The sequence below is a fragment of the Phaseolus vulgaris genome, chromosome 11 (assembly GCF_000499845.2).
Source record: "Phaseolus vulgaris cultivar G19833 chromosome 11, P. vulgaris v2.0, whole genome shotgun sequence".
NCBI lineage: Eukaryota > Viridiplantae > Streptophyta > Magnoliopsida > Fabales > Fabaceae > Phaseolus > Phaseolus vulgaris.
The window spans coordinates 6,591,264-6,613,738 of record NC_023749.2 but is presented as its reverse complement, the minus strand read 5'-3'; the positions used below and the strand labels follow the sequence as shown (position 1 = coordinate 6,613,738).

The following is a 22,475-nucleotide window of genomic DNA, read 5'->3' as shown; positions in this document are numbered from 1 at the left end:
TTCAAGATTAATTTCAAATATTTCAATTACATTTTAACAATTTAAAATTGATTCTTGAAAAAACAACTGTAATCAATCCAAAGTCATCACACGTACTTCATCCACTGCTTCACCTAATATACTATTCACTGTATTTTATTTTCATCCCTTCTTATAACTCTTTTTCTTCTTTATATCTTCTTTTATTATCACTAGTCTTTTAAGTATATATATTACTCATATATCTTATAAATTATTATTTACAGACATTTCAGTCTTATTAATCCATATTTACTATAACAAAATTATTAAATAAAAAATAATTTTAAAAACTAAAATAATTAGTTATTATATTAATTAAATTAAAAATATTTTATAAAATAAAAAATTATTACTATCTAAAGTAGCAAACAAATGTATAAAGTATTTTCTAAATTAATTAAATAACATTAACTACCGATGTTTTAACTATTAACTATTTTATATTCCACATAAATAGAGACTAATTTAAAATATAAAACACTAATAACTAAAACTTGATAATTTATTTAAATATTAATTTAAAAATTATTTTATAAATTTTTATTAATAATATAAATCACTTTAAATATGAATAAATTTAATCTCTAAAATAATATATAATTTATTTTTTTTTAAATTTAATTACTATTTAATAATTTTTTTATAATATTTAAAATAGATTAATTTCAATATATTAAAATATGTTTACATTTTTAGATATATTTTAAAAATATAATTCATATAATTAAATATGATATAATTTTAAAAAACTGATTTATAAGATAAAATTTATATTCAATTATATTTTATAAATTAAATCAATGTAAAATCTTGAATCAAAACTTATAGTAGAGTTTATATTTATTTATATAGTATAGATGGAGTGTATATAAAATCCTCAACGTATTATTAAAAAAATAATGTGAGAAAATATGATAACGAAATATGCGAGGTCATGTTTGCGTGTTTGACTGTTACATATGAGAAACTTATCCATAAGTCCGTCAATGTGGACGGAAAGGGAGAAACTATTAAGTATAGATAGTTGGAAAGCTACACTGAAAACGTGAATTTTACTCAATCTCTATCAGTTGCATTACACCTATTTCTTACACTATTCAATGCTAAAACAATAAGATTTATACACGTTTATTTTTTATTAATAATGTTTATTTATATAACTAAATTGTTTTTGTAAGTTTTAAAAGATTGAAATATAAATACTAAATTATAAAATTGTGACGCTTATAGTAGGTTATTACTTCAATAAGATTGACAAGACATTTAAAAAATTATCTAACATAATTAATCTATTTAAATTAAAATAAAACTTCACATGGGTATCTTAGAAGAGTATCTTAATGTCAGAGTATTATAAAACTTCATAATTATTTGATTTCAATTATAATGTCTTGTTTTATATATATTTTTATTTGCAGTTCCATTCTTTACAACTTAAGATATTACTTTAGTTTATAATTAAATACTTTTTACTTTTAAAATTCAAGTCTTCAATTTAGGATATTTATTAAGAATCTTACAAAACTTGAGTTTTAAAATTAATATGTTGTACAAGATCCTATATCAGAAATATTATGGTGAATTGAAGTTTATAAATATTATTGTATATTTGTTTTGTTTTCTTTATCAACAAAAATTTGGGTAAGTTTAATCGAGTAAACATATAAATTAGTTTCGTGTACTAAATATAAAGAAATTTTGTGTCTGGGCATTCGATATTTCATACTCAAACATTTTTCAATCAAGACAAATTTTAATCAAAGACTTATAAATTAGCTAACTAATTTTTTAAGTTTTTTTTTTTATATTTAATATTTAATATATAAACGCGACAGTTTTTTATATTTAATAAAAACTTATATATAAGTAATTAAATATTTTATTATTCATTTACATAATAACTTTCAAAACAGATCAACCAAAAAGAAATAATGATAGGAATATGCAATAATATCATATAATTTTATACTTACGTTCATATATAATTGCAAATCAATCGTTATTTATTTGATTTAAACTGTAGTTGTTTAGAAGTTTCTGCTTTTTTTATTTTTTTTATCTTTGTTTTTTGTTTTTTTATTTTAAATGGATTTGATATAGTTTCATTTTTTATTTTTATGTTATTTTTATATAATAACATATAACATATGTTGTTTAACATCAATCTTATTAAAAAAACATTACAACCTATTATATTTATAATATATATATATATATAATTCAATAATATTATTTTATAATATAAATATTGACATATTTTGTTTTTGTATAATAAAAAAATACAAAAAAATTAGTTTTATTAATTTTATCTGAACTTCTTTAGTAGTTGAGGTAATTGAATATGTGTTTATTAAAAAAAATAGCCTTACTATTAACGTAACTTTTTTAATTAACACACGTTATAATCATTAAAAATTAAACACATGTTTAATTGTATTAACCACTTTTAATAAAGTCCAAACAAAATTAATATAATTCAAACCTAAATACCTATTATACTCAGATGATTTTTTTTTTATTGAAGAAAACTTATTTGACTACTTTAAAACAAGTTAGTTGTCTACGTTAACACCGCCATAGATGGTTCAATATGTAAGATTTTAATCACTAAATCTTACTTTTTGTATATTGTATTTTTCAGTTAGTCTTTAATTTTTTTTTAAATTACCATTTTACGAAAAATGGAAATGTATTTTATTTTTAGACAAGATAGACGTTGATTTTTTTTATTTCTTCAAAGCTTGCCTCGGGATTATTAATCTCTGTTTCAAAGTTAAGCGAAATTATAATTAACTGGTAAAGATACATTCATTTATTGTATTAAAATATATAATTTCATAATTTTTATAAAATGAAATCATTTTTATTAAGTAAATAAATAAATTATGTTTTTTATTTACTAAAAAGAAAAATTCTTTAATTAAAAATAAAAATTTACCAAATGATGTATCCTTAAATAAAATAAGATTTCAACATATTAAATAATGATGATGAAAAGTGTACCTGGACGAGGCGACATCACTAGACTACGTGTTCTATTCACCACCATGGACATTAATTATCAAAATACAAACATAGACACTGTTTATGTTGCAATTTTCATGAGCTACACTTCAATCTTACATATAATATTGTTTCTTATTCCACCAAACAGTGATTTAGGAGCGTTTGGTCAGTATATGATACACTTTTTCATATTCGGATTATAATTATTTGAAGTGAATACATTTTATTCAGTTGGTAAAAAATATTCTTGAAAATATTCATATAAATTTTATAAAGATAAAAATATATCAGAGGGTTTAATGAAGATTTTTGTTTTAATTTAAAAGAATTGTTTTTGACCTTTGAATGAGAATAATTTGATTGAAAATAGTCATTTGGTTTTTACCTTAGTAGATTAAATTCATCAATTCTCAAAGCTAAGCTTATTGAGTTTGGAGGAAAAGGTGTACTTTATAACAATATATATATTTCATTGAGATGTTATATGATATTTAGTTAAGTAGTCTTACTGTTATTAAGGTCGATAATATAAAAAGATGTTTTAGGATGTTGAGTTGAGTAGTATCTTAATTATTAAGATCGAGACCATACAAACAAATTATTTTTAAATATAGGTTTTGTAGAGCATTTGTTCGTAATGTCAGATTAACACAGAGAGTAACCATGATATTTGTTATAATCTAGACGTATAAATATATTAACTCAGGTCAAATCAGGAACATTTAATAACATTCATTATCCTTAATCACTAAAATATTCAAAACTAACTTGAGCGAGTGTCGAAAAACCTTTTTGCAAGTTGAGAATCGAGACGTATTATTGAAAAAATATCTTTATATATATATATAATTTAACTTTTACCTACAAAATATTACTCAATTCCAATAATTTTATATAACGAGAAAACATGTTTTATAGTTGATTAAGATATAAGATAAAAAAAAACCTATATTATATATTTTTTATAATTGGAGAATGTTTATTTATTGACTTCAGTATTAGATATTGATTCACTGATGAATTCTCATTCAGTGTTGTGTTCAACCTCGTTAAATATACATTTTGTCTTAGTTTTGTTTGTTGGTTATTCAGATTTTATTATTATTAATTCTGATTTTATTATCCTTAAACTATTTTACCGTTATATTGCATTAATAGTTAGTTTACAGGCTTGTTAGTATTCTTATTTTATAGCTTCCAGTAATTGTAATTTTATTATATATATGATTGAGTAAATCAAAATGAATAAGATTAGTATTGCAATTTTGTGCAATTACGTTCAATCAATTGCTATCTTTTGTCTTCTCTTATTTCCTTCAATTAGTTCCTACAACTGGTATCAAGAGTTAGTCTAACTCTACCCAATTATCAGTCTCTATCCTTGATGGAACAAATTACAATCGGTGGTGTGTGCAAATGAGAATTTTGTTTGATTATCATGAGTTATGAGATGTCGTTGAAAGTGGAGTGTCTACATTAGCTGCTAATGCAACTGAGGCGCAACGAGTAGCACATCGTGACCAGAAGAAGAAGGAAAATAAGGCTTTGTATCTCATTCATCAAGGGATGAATGACGAGACGTTTGAGCAAATAGAAGGAGCAACAACTGCCAGTGAGGCTTGGACAATTTTGTCAACCAATTATAAAGGTGATGATAAGATCAAGAGGGTGCGTCTTCAAACCCTAAGACGCCAATATGAACGGTTGTAGATGGAAACCACAGAGACTATTGATGTCTATATAAATAAAGTTATTGCCTTGACAAATCAAATGAAGACCAATGGTGAAACACATTCGGAGCAGGCAAAGGTGGAAAAGATTTTGAAGTCTTTAACTCCCAGATTTGAACATGTTGTTGCCGCAATTGAAGAGGCCAATGACATTTCAAAAATGACAGTAAGGTTATTGTCTGGTTCTCTACGAGCGCATGAACAACGAATGAATGACAATAAAATTGAACATGCTTTACAAGCACAACCCTCAATTGGTAGCTTCTATCATAAACATGGTAGCTATTTCAGCAAAGGTCGTGGTGGCCATAATCATGGAGGCGCTTGGCGCGAGGAACGTGGTCGCGGAGGATGAGGAGGCATTTATAATAAATCAAATGTTGAGTGTTATAATTGCCATAAACGTGGCCATTATGCAAATGAGTGCAAATCAAAAGGTGATAATCATGTTGTCAATTGTGCTCAAGAAGACAGTAATCACGTACAAGAAGAAGAAGATCATACAATACTAATGGCAGCCACATCGAATGAAACCCCAAACAATTAGACTTAGTATTTGGATACAGGTTGCACGAATCATATGTGTGGTAAGAAATAGTTGTTTGCAGATTTGGATGACTCATTTCGCACAAAAGTGAAATTCGGTGATGGCAGGTTCGTTCCGGTAACTGGAAAAGGGCGAATTCTTGTCACATTGAAGAATGGTGATCACACGTACATCTATGATGTTTTCTATGTACCTGATATGAAAAGTAATTTGTTGAGTATGGGACAACTGGCTGAAAAGGGTTATGAGATGCACATAGTTGAAAATAAATTATCAATTTTTGATAAAAAAGGTAGTTTGATTCTTAAATCTTTTTTATAAAAAAACTGCATGTTTCCAGTAGATATTCAAATGAGTGATTTCAAATACTTGAATGCAATAGTGAATAATGAATCGTGACTATGACATTTACGCTTTGGGCACTTAAATTTTCAGAGTTTGGAAAATCTCTCCAAAAGAAATTTAGTGAATGGTTTACCCCATATTCATCACCCTGATCAATTGTGTGAGGCTTGCATTTTTTGAAAGAATAACAGGACACCATTTGTTAAAGAGCCTTGGCGTGCAAAATTTCCTTTGGAACTTGTTCATAGAGATGTTTGTGGCCCGATGAACATATCATCAGTTGGAGGTAATAAGTATTTTTTAACCTTTATTGATGATTTTTCAAGGAAAACCTGGATTTATGTATTGAAAAGCAAAGGATGAAGTATTCCACTACTTTAAAAAATATTTAAAGCATTTGTTGAAAGAGAGAGTGACAGACAAATTAAGATGGTGCGTAGTGATGGAGGAGGTGAGTACAAGTCTAATGAATTCAAGAGGCACTGTGAAGAACTTGGGTTGCAACATAACATAACTTGCCCCTACACACCTCAACACAACGGAGTTGCTGAGAGAAAGAATAGAACAATCATGGACATGGCGAGGAGCATGCTTAAAGCGAAAGGTATGCCAAATTATTTTTGGGCTGAGGCCGTAACATGTGTGGTATATTTGATAAACAGATCACCCACTCGGAGTGTTCCTAACACAACTCCGATTGAGGCATGGAGTGGATTCAAACCCAATGTGCAACACTTGAAGGTATTTGGGTCAATTACTTATGCTCATGTCCCCAAGGCAGCAAGATTAAAGTAGTGGGATGATAAGGCAGTGAAGACCATTTTCATTGGATATAAGCATGGGGATACAAACTGTACAATCCAATGACAAAGAAGGTGATTGTTAGTCGTGATGTTACATTTGCCGAAGATGAGAAATGGCAATGGAATGCAGCAGCTAAAATAGATTCGAAAAAACGATATATTTATATTTTGAACGATGATATGGAAGATGGAGTAACTCTTATTGCAACTATGATGGAGCGACCAAGAAGGCAGCAGCGACAACATGTACATCTTCAAGATTGCGAAGTAAATCTTGATGATGAAGTTGATGACAATGGAGATTTGGTTCACTTTGCTTTTCTTGCAGAATAAGAACCTGTGAGACTTGCCGATGCCATTCAACACCCTAAATGGCAAAAAGATATGAATGAAGAATTGATGGCGATTGAGAAAAACAATATCATAACTCAAATTTGGAAGGGTTGTTCCAAATCAGAATTAAGGAAGGATGTTGGTTATTTAGATTTTATTATTATTAATTCTGATTGCATTAATGGTTAGTTTAGAGGCATGTTAGTATTCTTATTTTATAGCTTACAGTAATTGTAATTTTATTATATATATAATTGAGTAAATCAAAATGAATAAGATTAGTATTGCAATTTTGTGCAATTATGTTCAATCAATTGCTACAATCTTTTGTCTTCTTTTATTTCCTTCAATTAGTTCCTACATCGTTAAATATACATTTTGTCTCATAAACTAAGTGATAAGAAATCTTAACACCCGTTCCAATAATGTTTAATTTTCGATGAGAACATTATGAAATTTCAATACCACTTTCCTCAATAATACTATCCACGTGAGTTGTTCAATTTAAATTTTCTGTAATATCATAATAAATTCCATAATACTAAAACTTAAAACTTAATTTTTCAACAAATCATTAAACTGGTATTTTTTACATTAAAAAATTAGACTATATCATAAACGACATCAAGTTTAACTATTCAAATCTTAAACTAAATTTTTTATCATCAATCTTTTTCAATTAGTTCTCATTATTAATATTTTTTTTTAAACTATATATATTATTCAATTTAGATTGTTTTTCGTGTCAACTAGACTTGTTTGCTATATTTTAAGAAAACTTTTAGAAGACAAAACACCCCCCTCATTCAAAGGATCTTATTGTTTAAGCATTAGTGAAAACCCCCTTATTAATATTTTAATAATTACTCATAAATAACAATATTAAGAGTAATAACTACAAGGCTTGACCTGTTATAGAAAAAAAAAAACCAGCATAGTCATAAGTTTCACCGAGTTTAAACATCGTTTCAAATTAAATAATACCAGAAACTACTGAAATTATTCAAAACTTTTTCATCCTTCTTATCAATTACAATATGATAATAATCCATATGCTTAATTTATATTTCATTATATTTCGAATTTAAGGATTTGTATGCCGACCTATATCTAAGATATTTACTTTACTATTTTATAAATTAATTAAAAAAATTAATTGACTATTAAAATAATTATTTATCTTACTACAGATAAAATCCAACAACATAATTTATTATCTTTAATATATATATTTATGAGTTAATAAGAAATTTGGATATTTTTTAACTTGGATTTAGTCTTACAAAACTAACTTAGTATGAAGTTTATATATATTATATATTATGAAGGTGTTTATCTTTAGTTGATGTACAATCTTTAATATATTTTTCTCATGTCTAGATCTTCCAACTCACATGTGAGACTATATATTTACGGGTGATCCGATAACGAAAGTGTGATAAATCTAACAAATCTCTTTAAAGTTAATTGAACCTTATAAAATTTATCTAATAAGTTGAAATTTTAACTCAATTATATGTTAAGAAAAATCTTTATCTATATCACCAACAACAATTTTGACTTATTTTCAGAATAATACAACTTTGTATCACATTATGGTTCCACCTTCCTTTTGTTACTCTTCATCACGTCAAATAAACTACAATCATTTCTCTAATCCTATCATTCTCAAAAAAGTCCACGTTGAAAGCAATGCACAAACAATTAAGAAGACCGAAATGTTTTTACAAAGAAAAAACCCCATTAATTTATTGTTGTGAAGAAAATGTGAAAGTTTGTCTCTTTTTATAAACCAGGCTAAAAAAACGAGGTTTGAGTTGATTAATAGTTTAAGAAAAAGAAGTTAGAAAAAAGTGAAGGAGCAGGTGAGAATGATAGGATAGGACACATGGAGTGCAGTGTGCGGACGCAAACTCCTATTTCAAACTGATTAATACTTCGCTCTTCCCTTGCTGAAATGACAAAGACAGAGTACTCTTTTGTTTTCTTCCTTCCTCTCCAATCACCATTCACTCCCTCTATCTCCCACTTCACCTTCTTTGTTACCTTCCACACTTCACACACACCCAATGGAATACAACATGCCAAACCACCCACAACCTTAAACACCTACCACTCTTCAACCTTCACCACCACCTCAAGGTTAGCACTCATGGATCCATGCATATCTGCATCCATTTTCTTACTTCATTTCCATCAACATTCTACTTTTTTCTCAATGCAAAGTGGTGACACACCACACACTTCCAAGTCCCACATTGCTTAGAGAAACTACTCTCTCTGGGCTACTTAAAGCTTCAAGCTTCTTTCAAAGGAGAACTCTTTTTGAATTGGGCTCTCCATCTTCACATTTGTTTTTACCTTTTGGTTAGAAAACTGGTTTGCTTCTTTCTTAACTCGCCAAAATAAAGACGTTACTTTGTTGAAGCTGAAATGTGATGTTTCTTTTCCAACTCTTGCTGTTTTTCACTCTTGAAAAGCGCTTTTTGCTTGTCAAAAGCTATGCCAAAACAAACTGACATCAATATTCGAGCTAGCTGCAAGGTTTCGTAGCTTTCGTGTATAATATATTTCGCTCATCCTTTCTCAAAAGCAAAAGGAATATATTAAGAAAAAGGGGTTATTCTACAATGTACTTCTTTTGTCTGTTTCTTTATCTGCTTCTTCAGCTTTTTATTTCATGCTCAATAAATTAATCTCTCTGTTCTCTCTCATTTCATTCTCAAAAGATGGGTTTTTTTTAAGTGTTCCTTCCTTACACCATCTTCCTTTCGTTGTCGAGTTTAACGTTTTTGCATGCTTTCTCGTTTCCAGCAACACGTGATTCCCCTTACCCCCAGAGAGATTCCTTGCATGAAGTGACCTCCTAGGGGCAGAGGTTTTTCCTTCTCTGTCTTGCCGTTTTTCTGTTCTGCAATGCACATGGATAGAACATGTTTTGTCACAAAATTCAACTACATGTTATGTGAACATCTTGTTTGTTTCCTCGTTGAAGCTATGGTGTGAAAAATGTGAACGGGTTAGAGCCTAGTGTAGTGCAGACAGAATCAGAAGGTTTGAGCGGTTTTAGGTAAAATGATTTGTGTTCATATCACAACAACTTCACATCCTAAACTCTCGTTCAGTGGACCATGCCTACTTTCACGGCAAAATTGGGGGCTATGAAATTTTCATTTTAATTTTTACAATAATGCCCCTAGTCCATGTATCTATGGAATAGAGGTGTTAAAACGGGTTACGGGATCCAATGTGGTTTAACTGGTTATAGTGGGTTGGCCAAGAAACCCTTATTCGATCCAGATTTCTAAAATGAAGTCCAAACACCTCGAAAGTCTGATTTTTTATAGGTATTTGGTAGATTTTTTGTGTGGGCATAGCTGGTTTGAACCAAGATTACATTGCAGTAAAAAGTCCCATTTTTGATTTGGACACAAAATTTGAAGCTTTCCTTGATCAGGTCCAGGTTGGATCTGTTAGTTCATTAACTCACAGGGGCGAGTTGGTATTTTCCTTGTTAGAAATGTGGAGATGTTGGGCACATGTGTAATTTTTCATGATTTTCTGTTGTTGTAGTTGTAGGCCCCTCTTGATCATTACTGGGGTGCTGTTAGCCTGAAAGAAATTATCATAGCATCAGTTGGTAATGAGAACGTTTTCCCTCATGTGTGGACCTGTGGTTGACATATTGTGTTAATTCCAATTTGTCTCACTTTTATTTTTCCATCTTTTGATAATGGTCTCCATCTCTTGTTCCTGCTCACATTTTCTACTGACAATTTTTGACACAGTTTTATTATAATTGACACTTTAGGATGGAGTGAACTGTAGTGAGAATCTATGAAGTGTTTTCTTTTTTAACCATCTTTATAAAGTAGTTATATTATTAGGTAAGTTGTCACTAGTAAGGTAAAGGTGCTCTTTTAACATAGAAGTGAAAATCACATTGAGCAAATCTTCTGCATTTATGGCTTAGGAGGTGAAGATAAGAAGACCTTACCATCCTGCATGAACACATTTATTTGTTCCGTAACTTCCACCTTGTCATTGGATTCTCTTGTCTCTGTGTGTGATATTTGTCTGAATTGTTGCAGTCATTGTGGGTCAGGGAGCATTCAAGCAGCAAGGCCCAAATTATTAAACCGGGTTCTCGTTACTGGACAGGAAGCAATTAAGCCATGCAGACACCAAAGACAAGGTAATCTTTGATTGATTGGTGCATTGCTGTTAAACTGTTTTATTAATATTGCTTCTTACCTTGCTGTTTCAAAATGATTTCTGGTTTTAAAAGGCAATTAGTTCAGTGGTGTTGCTTGCATTGGTTTATGTTGTATTTTACCATTTTCTCATATATCAAATTTTAATGTCATTTAGTATTTCTAAATCAGGAGAAAAATGATAATAAATTTAAGTTCTATATTTATTCTTCACGTTGTTAACAGCAATTAGTGCACCAAATGTTTGTGAAGTCTACTCCTTCAAGCTTGGGACACTTTCTCCTTTTGCCATTTCTCGTATAATTAATTTTGCTGAACTTTTCTGTTATGTGTTGAAATATATCAATTGCCGAAAGCTAACCAAATATACCATTACACTAAAAAGACATTATTGTGTTCACCTAAATAATGTGTTCTTGATTTATCCATATGATAAATTGGACCAATTTGTAGAACAGTTGGATGATGGCTAATCATATTTGTCTCCAAATCTATAGGCCTAATTATCACTCTACACTTTCCTTTTTGGTTAATATGGTTCCTCCCTATAACTGCGGAATGGGATAATGGAGATTGGGACCCGGGGCAGTTATTATTACCAACTCTAATGAATGAACAAAGCTTTGTTTTTTCTAGGAATATATAGTCATATTATTACTTTTTTTTTCTCCCTGATGAGTATCAAATTTTAAAGCCATTATGTCCTTTGTTGGGGCAACATTTAGCACCAACCATCCCCATTGAGCAATGGTGATCATATATATCTTGAAAAAAGAGAGTTTCTGCTTGTTAATCACCTTGTTAGTTAATTGAAAACATGTGCTTGGAATACACATATCATTTCCATACTGAATTTATGAAGCTTATGGCGCCCAAGTTATGTGTGAAGAGGACTTTCTTGTAACTTGTAGGAGTTATTTTCATTTGTGCTTGGAAGAAACCTCTCATTTTCAAACATAATTTATGAAGTTGATGACACCCATGTTGTTTTAGGAAGACTTTTTTGTGACATGTAAGCTTCTTTTAATTTGTGTTTATAGCACTTTTCTTTTTCAAACCGAATTTATAAAGATGATGACTCTATGTTACATTAGGAAGACTTTGTTGTAACTTGTAGGAATCTTCTTCCATAGTTGTTACTTTGTATTATAGCATGCACGTGTTTGTTTAAATTTGGCTTGAAGAATGGTTCGACTTATCTAGTATCAGTTCTATATCACCTAAAAGGATTTCTGCTGCAATGTGAGTGTAAGAATATTGTTTAACATGGCTACAAGGTATTTGAGGCTAGAATTTAGAGATATTGGTTTCCATTTCCCACAGTGAAGTTCACTTGCTTATTACACTAGTGTATATTCATTTCAGAAGTGGATCCTCTGAGATGCCTCAGAAGGTGTCTCCTCGTGCTGTGCGCCAACTCAGGCCTACTACTGTGGACATTGATTCTGTATCTTCTTCAAGTCAGGCCAATAAATCAGCAAAGGAGAGAAGCCCCAAAGTCACTGATCGCAGATCACCCCGAAGCCCAGTTATTGAGGTATCGATTCTTTTTCAAATGATACATTCACTGCAAAATTTTAACTAGATATGTTGGAACAGCAAATATTTAGAATAAATATTTTGTGTAGATTCTCCTCCTACAAAGTGCATTTTCTCCATTTAGTAGATGGATATAGATATACCTTTTTTTTAAGGATTCTGTTCTTAAAAACATTTAAGTGTATTCAAGTCACTGGATTTATCAGAATAAACTAATGTGTTTTAATATAACAACTTATCGTTGGTTTTATTATGCGTTTGGCATTGTACACACATGACTTCTAAAAGTAGTATTGTGTTTATTTGTTCCTGACCTGAGGTATAAGGTATCTTGTGCCATTTTTCTACGTGTGCTTTTGTAATCCTTGTTGGAAGCACCAATATGATGTGTTGTTTTCTATAATTTATCAGTAGAGTTTTCCTAGCCTCGAAATTTGTGGTGAATTATAAAGCATTGTAATTTTGTGTTGCTTTAGAGGAAGCGCCCCAGCAAAATATCTGAATTGGAATCTCAAATTTCTCAACTCCAAAATGATTTGAAGAAGGTGATGGATCAGCTTGTTGTGTCTGAATCAAGCAAGAGGCAAGCTCAGCAAGATGCCCTGGAGTCCAAGGAGCAACTATTAGCTCTATCTGCGAAATTCGAAGAGTCACAAAAACACGTTCTGGATCTTTGTGCTGCTGGAGAAGGTCGTGTTCTTGAGCTGCAGAAAATTATAGATGAGCGTGATATGGCATGCCAATCTGAACTTGAGGCCTCCAAAAAGCAGCTCTCAGTTGAGTCTGCTGCCTTGGCCTCAGCAATGAACGAAATTCAGATTCTCCAGACCGAACTTGAATTGGTAGCTAATTGTGAGAGTGTACAATCTCAACAAGCAGAATCAGCAGACACAGAGCTACTAAACCTGAAGCAGAACTTGTCTGAAGCTCTTTCTCTTGTGGACACCATGAAAAGCCAACTAAGGGATTACAAAGAATCTGAAGCTCAGGCCCAAGCATTGGTCAATGAAACCATGTTGCAACGTGAGGCTGCAAAAACAACTATTGAGATCCTAAGGGCAGATGTTGCAAAAGCTGTTGATGGCTACAACACTATTGCTTTGGAGTTAGACCAGTCCAAAGCACGGGTAAACTCACTAGAGGCACTTGTTAGCATACTTCAGACAGATTCCATCAGTAACAAATTTGAACACCAACCTGAAATATTGAAAGAGGGAGAGGATTCTAATGATCTAGAAGCAGAAGTTGTGTATTTGAAGTCTGAGGTTGGACGCCTGCAATCTGCTGTAGAGACTGCTGAGACTAAATCCCAAGAAGAAAAGATTCAAAGCACGGTGCAGATCAGGAGTGCATATGAGATGGTGGAGCAGATAAAATCTGAAACTGCTAAGAGGGAAGGTGAGCTAGAGGCTGAGTTGAAAAGGAAGAAAGCTGAAATCGAAGAGTTGAAGGCTAACCTAATGGATAAGGAAACTGAGTTACAAGGCATTGTGGAGGAGAATGAGAACTTGAACCTCAAGCTTCAAGAGAGCATGTCATCCAAAAATGAGCATGAACTCAAAAGGGAAACTAAAAGACTAGAAGAATGTGTGGCTGAACTGAAGTCAGATATGATGGACAAGGAGACTACACTGCCAAGCATATCTGAGGAGAATGAAATGCTGAAGATGGAAATCAACAAGTTCTCAGATGGTGGCAAAGTGAGTGAGGAAGTTGCAGCTGAGGTAGAGGGAGCTAAGGCCGCGGAACGAGAGGCTCTCATGAAACTTGGGATTGTGATGGAGGAAGCAGATAGGAGCAACAAGAAGGCTGCAAGAGTGGCTGAGCAGCTAGAAGCAGCACAAGCAGCAAATTTAGAAATGGAAGCAGAACTGAGAAGACTAAAGGTGCAGTCTGATCAGTGGAGGAAGGCTGCAGAGGCTGCTGCTGCTATGCTTTCATCAGGAAACAATGGGAAACTCACAGAGAGAACTGTGTCTCTGGATAACAGCTACAAGTGCTCACCCTATGCTGAAGACATGGATGATGACTTCCAGAGAAAGAAAAATGGCAACATGCTGAAGAAATTCGGGGTCTTATGGAAGAGGCCTCAAAAATAGTGAGTGTCTGATTTTATGTATGTTATGTTCTGAAATTTTAGTCCAATAATAGTGTGTTCATGTAATGTTTATTATGTCTTTTGCAATTTTGTCTGACCCTTACCTTCCAATCTGCACTGTAAATCCTTCTCCATATCAAACTGTTTGTGAACTGCACTTCAAACGTTGGTGTTTAGTTATTGAATACATTGAGCTTCACATGATGTAAAAATCTAAGAATAATGACGAGTATTTGAAGACAATACTACACTTAGAAACATTCTTTTGTTAATAATAATAACAATAACAACTGGAATCCATGGATGATTTTCATAGAAAAAAAAAACTAGGTACCTTTTTCTCCTGTAAGCAAAACTGAGCTTGTTTATTTTTCACACATTTTTGGTTTAGAACTTCTTTCTAAATCAAATTTTCTTACTCACAAATAAATTTCTCATTCGAAATATGTGTTTGAAATTTTCTTCAGAAGCTGCGATTCGTACTCACATGGGGTCAGTTTCAATGTTTCATTTTGCACCACTGTTTCGTTTTACGAAATTGTTTTTTTGAGTTTGAATTGAATAATCATTACCTGTGGTGGTGCAATTTCCTTCGATACCCTTTCAAATTCATGCTACAATGTCTTTGCATTTTCCAATTTTAATGGAGGAAGCATGATTAAAAGGGGTTACGGAATAGTATGCAGCTCCACGCCAGAATTGGAGGAAATATAAAAATTAGTGTTTTTAATTAATTATATGCTGTTTAAATTTGATTTGTGGTTATACTTTGCACTTTTGTTACTGTCTAAAATGTTCGTTCCTTTTAGAGCTGGTGTTGGTTTTTTGTATTATTTGTTCATGGCAATTCTTGTTGTAAAACTTTTAAAATGATTGTTTCATTTGGGTCTGTAAAAAGTTGTGTTGTGTAATTTAACTCAGTGTTCGCTTGTAATTGCTACTGAGCATGTTTTCTTGAGAAAAAAATGCTTTATTTTTGTTCAAATTATTATTCCTGTTGTAAAATACCAAACAAGGAATAGTTTCAGAAAACTAAGGAGATTAGAGAGATAACGAGTTTAAGAATTATAGAAGATTTCACATTAATTAAAAGTAAAACTAAATTATAATATATAAATAGAGTACAATCTTATAAGTTAATTTTGTCAGATTAAGTTACTCGTAAATTAATGGTATATGAGAATATCTTATCAAGTTATTCTTTGGAAATTATTAAGAGGTGTATTAGATATTTTCACCTATATAATATATATGTATTAATTTTGTGAGATTGAATTAGATATAAATCTACTTAAAATAGTTAAATAATTAAAATTAGTATATATATTTTTAAAGTATAATTTTAACCTTTATTTTTTTAAAATCATCCCTACTAAACAAACAAAAAATGTCTTACAAAATTTATCTAAATTAATAGTAGTTCAAAATGTTAATGAGAAAGAAATGGGGCAAATAAGAGAAAAAAAACTCAAAGGGATAAAAGAAATGAGAGAGAAAATTTATAGAAGAAAATTTTAAGTAGTTAAAAAGTTCAAAGGATTAAAGAATCCAAAAATAATTTGAATATAAAAAATGTGTGAGAAAAAAATAGGAAAAAACAAGAAAATTGATAGAAAAAAATATTTAAATGACTAAAAGAAATATACAGAAAAAAGAATGCAAATTAACAAAAAAATATAAATGGGTACAAAATTTAGAATATAGTGCCTTTTCATCCTTTATCATAATTGGAAAAAATATAAATTAAATTAAATTATATTTACTGTATTCTATCGTTAAATTATTTTAGATTACTAATACTAATTTCAAATTCAAATTTTTATTTTATAAAAGTTAGTCCACTTTAATTTTTTAAATAAAGAACGGTGTAAAAAAATGAAAAAGAAAAAGAATTAACCTTTCCTTTCTAAACGCAGTACTGTTTGAGACTTGGGCACTTGTTCAACTTTACCCACGCAATAATGTGTAACTGTAGGTAGGGATTCATATTAGTGTTCTTTGGACCGAATCAATTAAATGTTAATGGTTAAAACTATTCGAACCATTATTCACCAAATTGTGAATTTCTTTCAACATGTCCGTGTCGGACAATAGTATTCAACATCGATATTTATACGACACTTATAAGATATGTATTGATAAAGTGTTTTATTTAAAAAATATTTGTTGAATTTTTACAATTTTATCACAGTTCTAACACAATTTAAAAAAAAAAATCATTAATATATTTTAAAATTTAAATTTATGGTATAAATTTATATTATGATTATAAAAATAAAAAATAATTTTTTTTTAATCCGCCACTAAAACATTTATTAAATGATGTGTCCATGTCGGATACACGTACTGAACATCGATATTCGTATGATATTTGTAGGTCACGTATTGGTAGTGTGTTCTATTCAAAAATATTTGTTGAAATTTTTACAATTCTGTCACGATTTTAACACAATTTTTTTAAAAAAATATATTAATTTTTTAAAAACTCAAATTTATTGTATAAATTTTTGTTATGATTTTCATGTGTATATCGTATCAATGTGAATGTGAATGTCAGTATGTATACTACATAATAAATACAGAATAAGTTTCCATTATCGAAAACAAACAAAGTGTCGGTATTTCATAGAATCCCTAGGATGAAAAATATAAATAAACAAATAAAGTTGTCGATATAATTTTTTTTTTTTCTTGAGATCGAATGACACAGGAATAACGATGCCCCTTGTGAGATATCTGTGCCGATAATGCATGTACCCTATATTTATGTAAGCTGATATTATGAGTACCAATGTTTTAGCGTAACACGTGAGACGTGAGGAACTTCTCATTCTAAGTTTGAATAATTTGATGTAATAGTATCTTACATTGGAGAATTTCAAAGACAGAAAATCTTATTAGTCTTCTCTCTGGATTCTTTGTTGTTGTTGTCTCGTTTTAAAAGGGTACTGATATTATTATTAAACTAAGAACAACGTATGTGTTGATCTGATTAGTGACTCTCAAGTCTGAACAACCGTCAAATTTGTCTCATCGCCGTAATTTTATTGTCAACACAAAAGATATGTGCCTTAGACCATAAGGTTCCAAATATTCCTATTATTATTATGTTACACGCTTCAACATTTCTATTTGGGTCGAAATTTTGTGCTTCAACTTCGATCTCCACATTCATACATGTATACACACGGTTATAATGAAAACCCTTTTGTTTAAATAAACCACTGCTTCAGGTTTTGCTAGCTTGAGTATGTCCAAATTCATATCATGATTTTCCAAGAAAAATATAATATAGTGATTAGCAAGAAGAAAGAGATTGGTTAATTATCACTAAAAAAAATCATGAAATATACACTAATTTTAGAGACAAAAAATAATTAGTTGCTATAGTGACTAAATTAGTGATCACTTCATAAACTAAAAAAAAAATTGGTTTATAAATTAGTTTTTGTTAAATTATTTCTAAATTGGTATCTAATTAGAAAATATTTTTGCTACCAAATAGAATCTAAATAATTGGTAGTTAATTAGATACCAATTTAAAAACTATTTAATAATAATAAAAATTAATTTAGAAATCAAAAAATTTTGTAGTCTCTAAATTGATTTCTAATTTAGTCACTATAGTAACTAATTGCAATTGATTTTTATTTCTAGTTCAAACTTTAGACCTTCTTTGTGTTCAAACTTTTAATCTCCTGAATACTTGTTGTAAAAAAAAAATATGAAAATGATTCTGGCCAGTGATTTTTTACATAACAAATAATTTTTTAGCATAGAGTGTATTATAATATTATAACATCTACATCAGCGACGAGTCAACATGAAATATTTTAGTATTCTAGTCCATCCTAGAAATTTGTTTGCCACAAAAAAAGTAACAAAGATTCATTACAATAGTTTCCTTAGTACAAGTACCCAGTAGATCTAAAGTTTAGATTAAAGACGAAAATCAGTTTTTTTATATTTAACCCTAAAATTTTTGTATATATTTAACACTTCTTACTAATGTTATAGATTGTTTCACTGTAGCAAAATTGTTTAACTTCTTACAACCGCTACATTTTTTAATAACAAAACCATTTGATGAGTGTCAAAAGAAATAACATGTCAGATATGGTAACTCTAACTAGTGTTACAGACTATTTTTATGACTGAAGTTTATTTTATAAATGTTGCAGACTTAAGTTGGAATACAAATATGCTAAAAAAGAAAACATTGAAGGGTGAAGCATTATTTAAATTGTAGCAGTGTGAAGAAACTTAAAGGAGAAGATTTAAGTTTAGATAGGAGGAGAATAATATAGTATGATGTTTGTGGCATGTGGTTTGTCAGATAAGCAAGAGATAGTGCTAGTTGAAGAATTTGACTACCTGTACTTGCTCCACCTTCTTCTCATTTGAAACTCCAACCAAAGTAGGCCCAGCACTTGTTGCTCTTTGAGGTGAATGAATGTGATGGTCAATTTTTAAAATTCAGACCCTTTAGTTCTATTATAATTTTAAAACAGTAATCTCATCTACACTGCAAGAAAAAATCACTTGTTCAATGCTATACAGCTGCATATAGTATCTATTTTCATGTTTTCATACCCAAAAGAACAATTTCTCAAAGGGTGACAACCAAACAAATCAGATTCTCCCTCTGACTCCATTCAATTTTTTATGCCACATTTTCAAACCATGATGCAGTAATGTAGCTCACTGTCATTGATTAAGGCACTTCAAATAATTTTCAAACTTATTACTGACCATTTTCTCACGCCCAAATCCTAAGTTGGATTTGGTCTCCCAAGTGCCAAAGAGAGAGACAAAATCCTCACCGAAGTTGGTGCTCATGCTTCACTGAAATTTCTATTCTAAAATTCTTATCACCTGATTCAGCTCCACTATCATATCATAACATATAATGGAACAATGGTAGCCACTTTAATTTAATTTAATACTGCATTTCAGTAATAGTAGTCAGTAGTCAGTACAAACATGTTCTAAGAATCTACCTGGTGAGAATAAGATGCAATCGTAGAAGAATATCTCGAAACTATCACTAATTATAAATTCAAAGCTCCTGAAAGAAAATGATTCTAACTGCTCAGAGAGTAGTTCATGCTCAGGCTGCATTAAACTATGAAACATCACTCTCATTCTCCCTGCCTCTCTCTCTCTCTCTCATCTGTCAAATAAGGAAATGATGATTGATCATCTATATCTACTTCTCTCCAACTTCATTGACTTGGTTTGCAAACAACCTCTGAACTTTCATTAGTCTATTTAGTACAAAAAATTTGACAATTTAAGGAGCAAAAAAGAGAGAGAGAAAAACAACAAGAAAGTAAAAGGAGATGATTCAAGGGAATCATCTATTAACCAAACCCCTATTAACCCAGCAGCACTCAGGAGGATTGAAAGTCCTAATTAGACTGATTTTTGTTTTCATCAAACACGAGAGGAAATAATTATCAGTGCCTTAGCTTGATTGTGTCTACTACATTAGTGGACTATTGAGAAGTCCATGCCAAGATGAGGTGAGACCATTCCAATTAGCTCTTCCTGAGTCAAGCTCACCCATGTTGGTATCTCCATTGAGTTGCCATGGGAAGCCCCACAACACCCTACTCTCACTTTGTTCCCTTGCATTGCAAAGTTCTTGTTTCATGGTAGTGACTGTCACTGCTTGGGTGGTGGCAACACTCATTTCTTGATCATAAGGCAGCATCATCTCTCCACTAACCCCACCACAAGCATTGCCATTGTCCACCTCCCCCATGTCCCCATTCCCATATCCATAGTACAGATTCTGAATATTACTTTGGGTTCCAAGGAATCCACTTCTAAGCGAATCCATGAAACCTGGGTTTGTGGAAGAGTGGTGCATGCCAGGGTTGCCAAGGATATCACATGGGGTGCTTGTGTGGTTCCCCAAAATTGAAAAGTCATGCTCATCATAACCCAATTGCCCACATGACTGCTTTTGCAGCCTTGCTAATGCAAGAGTGAGGTCGCTGGAGTCATAAGACAATGAAGGAAGGCCAGTGAGCGGGTTGTTTGGATTGGGTGTGAATCCTTGATCTTGGATTCTCTTTGATGTTGAAGATGATGATGACCTCTTGTTCTTCCTGCACCCTCCTCCCACAGGAACATTCCTCAGTGTTCCTCCTTTGGTCCAATATCTCCTGCAAGACTTGCAGAAATACCTTGGCTGGGAAAGGCTATAATTGTTGTAGTAACAAAATTTGGTGTTGGTGGAGTCACATCTGGGGCACTTTAGAGCTTGTTCTGGCTGAGGCCTTGGCTTCCTCTCCTGCTGTGCTTTTGAACATGCCAACATGTTCTCCAATGACTGGTTAGACATTTGCTGCAACAAACAAACCACAAAACATCCAAATTAACCACTGACCAACCAATACTCAACCCGATTTGACTCCAAGCTCACATGCATATAAAGGGTTAATTTAAACTTCCAATTCTTGTACTTTATTGCACTCAAAGGGAATTTTGCCTTTACTTTTCAGCTTGAGAGACATATCAATTACATAGAAAACACCATGAATAGTAAAGTATATGGTTTAGAATAACGAGGGAGCACAGAAGTTTCCTATAAAAATGTCAAATATAAAACAAAATCAATCACGAATTAAGATGATTGCCTTGTTCTCTGTTCCAAATTGATCTCAAGTATGAACCAAAAATCAAAAACCCAAAACCAGGCAATAAAAAGCCACGAAAGACATAATTAAAGCACGTTGACATCACCCCAACACGCATGGTATTTACCTGGTGTTGTCCAGTAGAAGGATCCATCCATACAACGAAAATATATGCACTCCTGATCTAAGTGATGAGTTTAATTTAAGAACTCAAAAGGTAAGAGCTTTTGCTAGATTGTGTATGTGTGGTGTGTTTGTGTGTGTATGATGATGAGAGTAGTTGAGAGAGAAGGGAAAGTGGAGGAAGATAAGTATAGAAGAGAGAGCATGCAAAGTGAGGTAATAGAAACCTGTGTAGGACTAGTTATATATATAAAGCACCCCACAAGCAATCCCAAGAGAGAGAAAGAGAAGGAAGTGTAATGTATGCAATGATGTTTTTTGCCGTACAAGATGATGGATGAGGTTGGCTTGCACGCAGAGAAAGCATTAAGAAATAAAAGAAAAGAAAATTCTAGTGCATTCTCACTTCCTTACTTCCTCAATTCTGTTCTGCAACGGTTTCATACGAACCAAAAAAAAACACAAAAACAAAAAGAAACATAAACATAACCCAACATACAAGGGTCCCTCTCGCGTGGATGCAACTATTAATGGACCCCACCTTAACATAGGTCCCCACACATCCACCACTCTCTCACCATAATCCACTTCACCTTAACAAAATCCAAACATTAAAAACAAAAAACACCATGCGATCTTCTCAGCCCCCAATCACAAAAACCAGTTTTTTTTTTTCTTTTTTCAATAAAGAACAGGGTAGTAAAGAAATAAAAAAAATAAAATGCAGAAGGGATTGTTGGAATGGAAAAAAGGATTTGGTTTGGTATGTGTGTAAGTATGATGAGGTGGGACCAAGAGGGAGAAGCAGGAAGAAGATATTATTAATTGAAATTGATGGAAGGGAAGGATTGTCGTCGTTTGTTGAATGTCCGGTTGATGTGGATTTGTAATGATGTTGGGGACAGGCAAGGGGACACTAATGACAGTGACAGAGGATCTCCATTTTCATCTTCATCCTCCCTTCGTCTTTTTCCTTATTCCTCTTCAAACACATTCCAACCCTCTTCTTCCATTCACATTTCAACTTCTTAACTCACAAACATGGTGAAATTCTGCATGCATATTTACT

The 22,475-nt window shown here is 31.5% G+C and overlaps 2 protein-coding genes across 9 annotated transcripts; one reads left to right on the top strand and one right to left on the bottom strand.

Annotated features, from left to right (window-relative positions):
- Positions 1-8,640: 8,640 nt before the first annotated feature.
- On the top strand, positions 8,641-14,879 carry LOC137819056 (interactor of constitutive active ROPs 3). Of its 8 annotated transcripts, none has more exons than XM_068622788.1 (5): positions 8,641-8,927; positions 9,600-9,663; positions 10,877-10,980; positions 12,365-12,536; positions 13,015-14,879. In XM_068622788.1, the coding sequence occupies exons 3-5, from the start codon at positions 10,961-10,963 to the stop codon at positions 14,635-14,637; spliced, it is 1,815 nt and encodes a 604-aa protein (XP_068478889.1). In that variant the 5' UTR covers positions 8,641-8,927; positions 9,600-9,663; positions 10,877-10,960; the 3' UTR covers positions 14,638-14,879. The 8 variants fall into 8 exon arrangements, with proteins under 8 accessions (XP_068478889.1, XP_068478913.1, XP_068478884.1 ...); XM_068622812.1 differs by having other exon boundaries at positions 9,600-9,855; XM_068622796.1 differs by having other exon boundaries at positions 8,917-9,152.
- A 4,990-nt stretch (positions 14,880-19,869) lies between these two features.
- LOC137824623 (dof zinc finger protein DOF2.1) lies at positions 19,870-21,866 on the bottom strand. The gene is made up of 2 exons (XM_068630291.1): positions 21,411-21,866; positions 19,870-20,991 (listed from the first exon to the last, which is right to left on the bottom strand). The coding sequence occupies exons 1-2, from the start codon at positions 21,435-21,437 to the stop codon at positions 20,122-20,124; spliced, it is 897 nt and encodes a 298-aa protein (XP_068486392.1). The 5' UTR covers positions 21,438-21,866; the 3' UTR covers positions 19,870-20,121.
- Positions 21,867-22,475: the final 609 nt, after the last annotated feature.

Coding starts and splice junctions, on each gene's coding strand:
- LOC137819056 (XM_068622788.1), top strand. CDS start 10,961: ATGCAGACACCAAAGACAAG. Junction 10,981..12,364: donor ATGCAGACACCAAAGACAAG/GTAATCTTTGAT, acceptor TATTCATTTCAG/AAGTGGATCCTCTGAGATGC. Junction 12,537..13,014: donor CCCGAAGCCCAGTTATTGAG/GTATCGATTCTT, acceptor GTGTTGCTTTAG/AGGAAGCGCCCCAGCAAAAT.
- LOC137824623 (XM_068630291.1), bottom strand. CDS start 21,437: ATGGATCCTTCTACTGGACAACACCAG. Junction 20,992..21,410: donor CTTCTACTGGACAACACCAG/GTAAATACCATG, acceptor TGTTTGTTGCAG/CAAATGTCTAACCAGTCATT.